Source organism: Furipterus horrens, unplaced genomic scaffold, assembly GCF_987537825.1.
Source record: "Furipterus horrens unplaced genomic scaffold, mFurHor1.1.pri manual_scaffold_6, whole genome shotgun sequence".
NCBI classification, from domain to species: domain Eukaryota; kingdom Metazoa; phylum Chordata; class Mammalia; order Chiroptera; family Furipteridae; genus Furipterus; species Furipterus horrens.
Window position 1 is genome coordinate 38,194,570 of NW_028327176.1, and position 10,062 is coordinate 38,204,631.

General features: G+C 35.9%; 1 protein-coding gene across 6 annotated transcripts in view; it reads left to right on the forward strand.

The window, feature by feature from the left end:
• CCDC85A (coiled-coil domain containing 85A) overlaps positions 1-4,781 on the forward strand; it is a 169,070-nt gene extending 164,289 nt beyond the window's left edge. For all 6 annotated transcript variants that reach the window (XM_090281318.1, XM_090281319.1, XM_090281320.1 and 3 more), the window contains one exon: positions 3,384-4,781. In XM_090281318.1, coding sequence (XP_090137444.1) covers positions 3,384-3,473 — 90 coding nt within the window. In that variant the 3' untranslated portion in view covers positions 3,474-4,781. The remainder of the gene's footprint in view (positions 1-3,383) is intronic.
• The last annotated feature ends 5,281 nt before the right edge of the window (positions 4,782-10,062 follow it).

Sequence of the window (10,062 nt, forward strand, 5' to 3'; positions counted from 1 at the left end):
CTATCCTTAGGCTTTAGGGTATTAGGACCTGATATTCTCAGGTATTTATCAATCTCTCTGAGTCTTCTAGGAATCCAGTGAATGTTACGAAGTCCCGTGGGCATTTATATGTGCTGGGAAAAGCATTTTAGTCTCATGTGTTTGTGTTCTGGCTGTTTTTCCTTTGCATCCCTTTCCAAGTAATTTTTTTTTCTTTCCTGCATATGTTTTTGTCTGTTTTCAAAAGGTCATGAGTTTTAGATGGCATGCTTTCCTAAATGCATCACTGTTTACCTTCTGTGGCTTTTCAGCTTGTCCTTAGGTTTTCAATTTGAATATTTCCCCTAGAGAAATTTAGGAATGCCTGTTGCATCTCATCTGTTGACTGTGGAATGAGAAAGTTCAGACATTAGGAACTGTAGAACTAGAGGGGGCCAGAGAGCTCATTCCCCAGTTGGGGTGGTTCTCCAAACAGTAGCACATGGAGCTCCTTTATACCCCAGATCATGGCAGTATAGATAAGAACTACTGTAAGAACTCCACAATCACATTTCATGTGTGAAGAAACGAAGATCCTGACATTTGTTAATTACTCTAATTAAGTTACTAGGTTGACCAAAAAGTCCATTATGTTTTTCCATATGATGGCTCTAGCAGTGCTTAGTTGTCTAACTTCATTCAAAACAATTTTGTTAGATTGTATTGTGATAGCTTTCATATCAGCATGCATAAAAAAATCAAAATCAATGAATTTTTATGCAGCTATTTTAATATTGAAGATGGAAGAAAATATGCAACATTTTTAGTGTATTATTATTTAGCTTTATTATTTCAAGATAGGTAAAATGCAATTGAAATGCAAAAAAAGATTTGTGCAGTGTATGGAGAAGGTGCTTTGACTGATCAAATGTGTCAGAAGTGGTTTGTGAAGTTTCTTGGTACTATTGACATTTTGGCCAAATAATTCTTTGCTGCGGGACTGTCAAGCCAATAGTGGGAGATAGCCAGCATACTCAAAATATCCAAATCAATAAAGTTACTGGTGAAAATGAAAAACATATTTTGTTTTAATGAAAAAAACTAAACAGACTTTTTGGACAACCCAATACTTGCTCTAATTCTCAAATGAGCAGGAGTATACCTAGATATCCTCTGAGAACTGGCTCTCTTCACCTTCCCAAGTACGATAAATATGGAGGCTCCTGTTTTCTCTCCTCAAGAATGAACAGCAGTGCATCTTACATCTCCAATGTGCATAATGCCAGAAATTCTGCAAACAAATGACAGGATTGTTTCTTTTCTCATTGCTTTTTAAAATTTTAGATAAAAGACTTCTAGACATTAGAAAATTTACTTCTTAATCACAGAAGAGACCTACTAATGAATTGTATGTTGATTAGTTTGTATTTATCTTTTTGTTTTCCTGTATTTCCAAAAATGCTTCAAAAGGCACATGTAACAGGTCTTGTTTTTGATTTTCTCTGTAGAAGATCTTTTCCTGAAACCAAAAGCTTGCCCTCCTTGTTTGTCTTTAAATGTTTTCTAACTGTCCATTTCTGTCTTTGATCCCTATAATTTGAAAAAAAAAAGCTAGCCCAAATTTGACAATTCACACTCATATATTTGGAAACTATTTAAAAGCCAAGAGAAAAAAGTGTTGATTTAAAATATTTGTATCACCATTATAAATCATGTGAACATCAAAAACACAAATACTGGAGAGTAAAGAAAAATAGTATCTTAAAAATAAATATACTCCCTTCCTTATAAGAAATATTAAATTTATTTCCTTGTATTAATGGTTTCATCTTAGATTCCTCTGTTTGACTCTTCCTTATAAGTTCCCTGAGAACAGTTGAAATACTTGATGGGTCATGTGGGACCGTCTCAGACACCAACCTGTTCTGCTCTCTGAGTTAACAGATGGCTATTCTGTCTACCTTAGCATCATCGGCTTATTTCCGAGTTCTGCCTGCTCTGTGGTTCACCACACAGCCCACTGAAGTCGACATTTGAGTACTTGAAGAGCAGTTGCATATTCAGTGTAACCATATAATGCTTTGTGTCTATGATTCTTTGAAGTCTTGAGTTTATCCTCTGCTTCTAAACCAGTTTAAAGCATCTGGATAGATATTATTATATTTACAATTTAAGGGCTAGAAAGGGGTGCTACCTTGGCTTCCTGGTTAGATGTTTGTACCTCTTCACAGTCAAATTTTTTAATTCCCTTGTGTACAGCTATGACTTTCCCTTTGAAATAGTTAAGGACCATAACTACAACTCTCTTTAAATAGGGCAGGACATTTCTGCCACATAGTAGTGTCTGCTAAAACATAGAGACTTAATACTTGCATTGGCTTACAAATGAAAGGAGACAGAACCCTGTATTCTCATTGGGTTTCTCTGGTGTATCTACTCTCTCAGAAAGAAAAACAAAACAAAGGAGTGCAGTCTATGAATCAATGAAGAACCAAATGATTTGTGTTCATGTTATAGTCACATAAATTTTTGTGGAATTAATAAATCTGAACATAATTTTTATAGTGACACGTTCTACAAGGGTTTTAACTATAACCGTGTATGTATGTGTACACACAGAGTAACAATTTACGTTACTACATTGATATATCATTGGTGAATTCAGTAGTTTTACTTTATTCTTAATCTCACCTCTAAAACAGCCCAATTTTTAACATAGTGTAATCATATGTAGTTCAGCGGTTCTTGCATTTATTTTTATCTTTTCCCTGCATTTGAATGCTTTCTGTTTTGGTAATCTGAGAGATTGTACTGTCTGCTTGCTAACATTTATGATTCCCAACTGCAGGGAAAAAGCAGGGAAATTTACTGGCAGCCCTAAAGCTATCAGTTCAGGACTTAAATAGCGCAAGATCAAAGCTTCTTCATTTTCCTTAGTGATATCTCTTTGATATCCCTGTTACAGAAGTATAATATAGGAACCAGGATGATTTTGCTTAGGGGTTCTTAGTTCTAGCTATGCATTAGAATCACATTGGGAGCTTTTAAAAAATTACAGGTGCCTGTGCCTCCCATCTAGCCACTGAAGTCAACCTCCGAGGGTGGGAGATACTGTTTAAGGGTTTTCCAAGTGCACAGTGTGCAGATAGAGCTCAGTATCACTCATATATAGCTAGAGTAAATTGGCACATCATTAATTTTGACCCTGGTTTCTAGCAAAGCCTAGTGGTCCCATCAACTGAGTAGATCTTGTGCTTTAGAAGCTTGCACCACATTTTATTTCGTTTGTGTTTGAGCTCATTCATGTGGATATTTTGTCTTTTGTCTCCACATTCCTCTTTACCCTCTCATAGACACCCCTGAAAAACACACACATCTTTTTGTGGAAGAGAACGATTAAGATGCTTTTTTTTTTTTTTTTTAAGGTTGTGTGGAGGAAACTTGGAGATGCTGCAGGTTCGTGTCCTGGAATTAGGCAGCATTTGTCTGGAAACCAGTACAAAGGACCAATGTGAGAAACACTCTTTGAGATAGGAGGTCACCACTGCCAGAACAAGATAAAAGAAGAAGGAAAGAGTGGATTTCCACAAACCTGAACTCATGGAGTAACATGGAGTGATTGTACATTGCACATTATTTCCCTCTAAAAACCTTTAGTATAACTAAAGCTGTATTTTATGTCTCTCGCTTTGATGTCTATAGCAATCAATTTCAAACAAGGTAGCTTTGAAAAATCACCATTTTGGTATCAATATTTTCATGAGAACTAAAACGTTTTTGACTCCTTAAACCTAAGATTATAACTGGGAAACACACTTGATTGGAAGAGTACAGTAGAGCCTCAGCGGTTTTGATTGAGTTGACTCATTGCATTTAATGGTGACAGTTTTCTACCAGAGTGTTTTGAAGAAGCGGTATCTTCCAGCTTCCCAAGTTTGAGTTGAGTACCTATTTCTTATATTTAATCAACAAAATACTAGTTCCTGATGCATAATTTAGATACAAGGTAAGATTGGGTTCCTGGGATTTTTTTTTTTTTTTTTTTACTTTTGAGGTGCTAAAATACCACATAAATTCTCCTTATTAGCTGGTAGCAAAAATTTGTAGAGTGCTTATTGGAGAGCGCCTTTTATTTCAAATGATCAAAATAAATATATTTTTTCTTTTAATCTTGATGTATTTTTCATGAAGACACATCTTGGGGACATGTCAACCTCCATATCCATTCATGGTAATATTAACGATTTCAATTAAAGAAAAAGCAAACAATTTTTCTAAGTGTTTTCAGCTGTGGGATGTCAATTTCTACAATTTAGTTTCTAGACATGCTATTATATTTAATAAACTTCGTGTAAACTTTAAAATATTGCACTGCATTTATGAAAAGCTTTCTTTGACTACAGCAGCTAATGTTTTATGAAACTGACGCATGTCCTTCATTATTGAGGCTAAAAGCTTTGTTCAGATTGCTTGAGGTCTGAAAAAGAGGTGTGCTAGCTTTGCTTAGTTTATTTCCTATTTTTGGTATATATAATATTAGACTGTGTGTATAGGAAATGCTATGATAGGTATTTTGTGTTAATTCAAATGCAATGATAGTTTCCTGTATGAATGTGCAAGAGGCCTGTGACAGAATGCTGTTTTTACTGTAGTTTAAGTGATGAAAGTAGGAATGCAACAATTCCCAGTTTTCTTCTATATTATTCATATTTGCTTCATAGCAGATATTCTGTTTTTAAATGGGCTCATTACAGAGTTTATTAATTGTCATTGGTGAAAATTTTTGTTATAGTTTTTAAAATGTTACTGTGATGAAAAATCAGTCTGCTTTCAGAAAATATTTGAGTTAATTCACTATAGAATAATCCAATTATAATAAGCCTATCTTTCTTTTACAGAGTAGTAATATTTCAAAAATATAAAAATTGCTTGCTATATTTACACCTTCTTTTGTTAGGAAATATTTCATCCTCAAATTGTTATATTCCTACACTTTGAAGACATTTAAAATAAGTTTTTGTGCCTGCAGAAGCTAATACAAGGAACACTGGTCTTTTGACAAAATACTTGTGGAAATTTTGATACTGTATTAAAACTATTTTTTTAAAGTTCTGCATAAAATTGAGTATCAAGTATATGTGTTCATCTTAGCACTGGTAATAAATTATTTAATCTCACAGTGTTTTTTTTTTTTCCTTCAAAATGTTTTTCCTAAATAAGATTTCTGATAGTCGCTAAATACCATAATACTCTTGTATGATGATGATGATGATAGTACTACAAATGATGTATCATCTTAAGTATAAAACAAAGGTGTGTTTTTAAACATGCTCGCAATGGGGAATTCAGATATTACTCAACTCACACATTATAATGTAGTGAAAATTTTAGGATGATGTTTAGGAGTATTTTAAAATAAGGGTTAGAAAACCATCATTTGTTCCTTTAATTCATATAGATTAAAATTAAACCTAACTCAATTAATTATTATTTCAAAATCATCAGAAGGAAATTTACTGGAGGGGAAATAATAAATTAAAAACTTAGCCTCCATATTTAAGAAGTTTATATATTATTGGGGGAAGAGATTATATATATGCACATATATAAGCAGGACAGAGATCAAAGAACACACTTAGAAATCACTAGTAAAACTGTGGAATAAGGCTTCCTACATTTAGCACTAGCTCCAACTCTGAATGACATAGATGGACAGCCTAGGGCCTGAATCTTGGCATTGCCTACTGTGTTTATCAATAAAAATGAATAGCACTGTTCCTCTTATGTGACCAGTTTATGATCTGATTTCCTTTTCCTTAGAACAAAAGTTAATTTACATATCTTGGCAGAATATTATTTTCCAGCTTTGAAGATGACAGATATCAGACTCTTTAAGTTTTCTAAAATAAGTCTTTTAAGTCTCTAGCACATGCTTGAGGCACTGTAGAGAATTTAAATCATCTATGTGACATCCAGTGAAACGCTAACATTCTAATTGGGCTGACTGTGCCATTGAGCGAGCAGCTTTGGTTCCTGACTCATGGCATTGAATGCTCTTAAGAAAAAACATGGAACAGATAGTATCTTGGATACCTATGGAAGCTTCCTTTATATCTATATAAGATTGCCTCAAATTTCCATCTTCATGATCTGAGGAAGTGGTAAGTCTCCTAATAACTTCTAATTTCCAGGGTTTTTATTCTGTGGTGAGCATCTTGTTTCCTCATTCCCCTCCACCTCAAAGGCAAACTGATTCTTTCCTGGGAATCTTGTCACCCACTCCTGGAAAGGATCTTCCTTCCTTAGGGTGGGTTATCAAGGTAGATTGCCACTGAACTCAAGGCACCTTCTACGAGGATTCCATACACTGACATTTTTTTTTAATTTTATTTATTTGTTTGTTTATTTCTTATTTTTAGAGAGAAGGGAAAGGAGAAAGAGAGGGAGAGAAACATCACTGTGTGGTTGCCTCTCACTCGCGCCCCCAACTGGGGACCTAATGTGCAACCTAGTCATGTGCCCTGACTGGGAATCGAACCAGCGACACTGGGTTCGCAGGCCGACGCATACACTGACTTCTAAAAGATAAAAGGTCCATCCCAGACATCAGCATCACAGAGGACTGAGAAGACTCCTTTATTTCTCTCCTAAATTTATAAGTTGGACAACTGTAACACAATAAAGAATCACCTGTTTAACACACAAATATGCCTGAATGATCCACACATTGGAACGTTTGATGGTGGGCAGATTGCAATGAGTAGGTAGGTGGACAAAGACAGGAGTAGTTGCCACAGATGCAGTTCAGTGCCCACAGAGGCTCCAGGAAGTGCAGTAGCAGGGGGAAGTCAGGCTACAGCTCTCACACTATAGCCTAGACTGTAAGAGGCAGAAGCTGTAGTCCCTGAGAAAAGGCATCTTGCCCTCCTCTCTTCATTGCAACAGATTCTGGTAGAAGTACGTGACAGGAAACCTTAGTACAGCACTGCCAACGGCCATTCCTGGATGGGGGGTAGGAATAGAAACACCAAAGGAAATTTGCCTCCCTGGCCCCAACCATCCCAGAAAAGCTAGTTAAGAAAGCTGACAAGCCCTAGGCAGTAAGAGGTGCCAACAACCATTGTTGGGGGAGGGGGCCTGCAAGATCACAAACTTGGCCCACCCCACCCCATACAGCCAGAGAAAAAAACAGTACAGTGATGCTATGGAATTGTGAATCCCCCCTGCCAACACCCATCTTAGCAGAGCCTGGTAGAAATGATGTAGACATCTCCAAAAATACAAAAGGGCCAGGGACCATTACTAAAAGGGAGGTAGTACTGAGAGCTCAGAAACCAGTTCTCCACCACCCACCACATGCCCCGACTCCATGGTAGTGCCCTGTAACTGAGGCAGCTGGTCATAGAGAGGACACCCATCATCCCAGTGTGTATGTAGCATTTTCCTTACCTGAAGTAACACTGCTACACTGCATTCCCAGAGGTGCAAATGGTGTAGGTAAGAGGAAACAAACACCCCTGCTATATAACACAGTGTACTGGAAAACACAAAAATGTACCATACCTATAAACCTGCTGAATTGTTGACAGAAAAACCGTATATAAACAAGAGCTCATTACCCTCAAATGTGAAGGCATAAAAACCATCAAATACCATGAACAAACAGGGTAATAAGGGAGCAGAGAAAAAATATAAGAAGTCTCTAGAAACCACATGGAAACTATGACTTAAATGACAGAGAATTTAATATTGCTGTTATAAAGAGTCTCAGAGATACAAGAGCAGTTTAAATGAGCCCAGGAAGAAAATTAATAAAAGGAATACTTTCCCAAAGAGATTGAAACTATAAAAAAAAACAACTTCTAGAGCTGAAGAAAATAAATGAGGACTACATTAGATAGCATTGGAAACAGCTAATCATATGGAGGAAAAAATTAGCAAGCTCTAAGACAGAAACTTAGAAATGACCCAGGAGGAAGAAGAGAGAACTAAGAATTAAAAAAAGAAAGAAAGAACTCTAAACAAATTTTCTGACTCCATTAGAAAGTTCATAGTATAACATTTCAAGCCAGGGGACAGTGGGAGAAAATACTCAAAATACTGAATGAGAGGAAAAATGGGCCAAGGGTAATACAGCCAGCAAAGTTTACCTTTAGATATGATGGAGAAATAAAGGGTTTCCTAGGTAAACAAAAGCTGAGAGAATTTACCCCCACAAGACCTGCATTTTAAGAAATTTAGAAATGAGCTCTTCCACTGCAAACAAAAAGACAAAAGTTGAGAAAACTTCCAGTAATATGACTAGCAGACAGACAGAAGCAGCAGGAAGTTGCAACTCTACTTCAGAGAAGGATATTAAACACAAATATAACAGAGTTTATATGGGAAAAGGGAGGAATTAAAAATTACTACAATTTGCTAATGAATGCACAACATAAAAAATAACTTGTGAAAACAAATCATAAAAAGGAAGAAGAAAAAGGACTGAACATGTACAGATAAGTGAAGATAAGAGGCAATTATTTCATCCCAGAACATCAGATTATACACTCTCTTCCATTGCACATGGAACATTCTCAAGGACAGACCATACATTGGGTCAGAAAACTAGCCTCAACAAATTCAAGAAGATTAAAGTCATACCAAGTGTATTCTCTGATCACAATACTTTGAAATTAGAAACCAACTTCAAAAAGCAAATAAAGGAACACAGAAATATGTGGAGATTGAACATGCTACTAAAAAAATGGGTCAAATAAGAAATAAAGGGTAGAGCAAAACATATATAGAATCGAATAAGAATGATAATATGACATTATCAAAACTTCTGGGATGCAGCAAAAGTAGCAATAAGAGGGAAGTTTATATCATCACAAACCTACCTCAAAAAACAAGAGAAATCCCAAGTAAACAACCTAATAGTACATCTTAAAGAACAAGAGTAATCCTAAGTCAGAAGACAGGAAATAATAAAAATTAGAGCAGAATTGAATGAAATAGAGAGTAAAGAGACTACAAAAATTAATGCAACAAACAGCTGGTTCTTTGAGAAGATTAATAAAATTGGCAAACCCCTGGTGAGACTCACTAAGGAGAAAAGAGAAAAGACTAAACAAAATCAGAAATGAAAGAGAAGTTACCACTGACATCACACATATACAAAGGATCATACTAGAATACTATGAAAGACTATATGCCACCTAATTCAATAACTTAGAAGAAATGGATAAGTTCATAGAAATGTATAGCCTAGACTGATTCATGAAGAAATGAAAAATCTGAATAGACCAATATACAATAAGAAAATTGGAACAACCATTAACCCCCACCCCCAATACATGTCCAGGAGATAGCTTCACTAGTGAATTCTTCCAAACATTCAAAGACTTGATACCTGTCCTTCTCAAACTCTTCCAAAAATTGAAGAAGTGGTAATACTTCCATAACATTTTATGAGGCCAACATAACCCTGAAACCAAACCTGGCAAGAATAACACTAGAAAACTACCGACCAATATCTCTGATGAATACAGACACAAAAATCCTAAACAAAATACTAGCAAACTGAATACTACAATGCATTAAAATATAATATACCACGATTAACTGGGGTTCATTATATGGTCACAAGGATGATTCAACATATGTAAAGCAATCAATGTAACACACCACATTAACAAAATAAAAGATAAAAATCATATGATCACTTCAATAAATGCAGAAAAAGCATTTGTCAAGATAAAACATCCTACTTCCAGACATGTAGGTAGACACACTTTGCCACCCTCCACAACAATAAGAGGAAATATAACTATCTCAAAACTAAAAACCAGAATGACCAAAAACTTGAATTTCACAGAGGTCCAAAAAACAAAGATATAAAGAAGCAATGTTTATCCAGAGAGGTAGAAGGGGCGGAGAGGAAATGGTGCGGTGTTGGTGGCTACAGCAAAGCCATAGCTGTGGCCAGCTGGAAGAAGGCACAGTCACACATTATAAAAAATCAGGAGGGACACCTGGGAAGCACTTCCAGCCCCAGACAAGGCGGCACAGCTCATGGCTCCAGCTCCAGGGGAAATAAAGCCTCATTGCTTCTAACTGAAA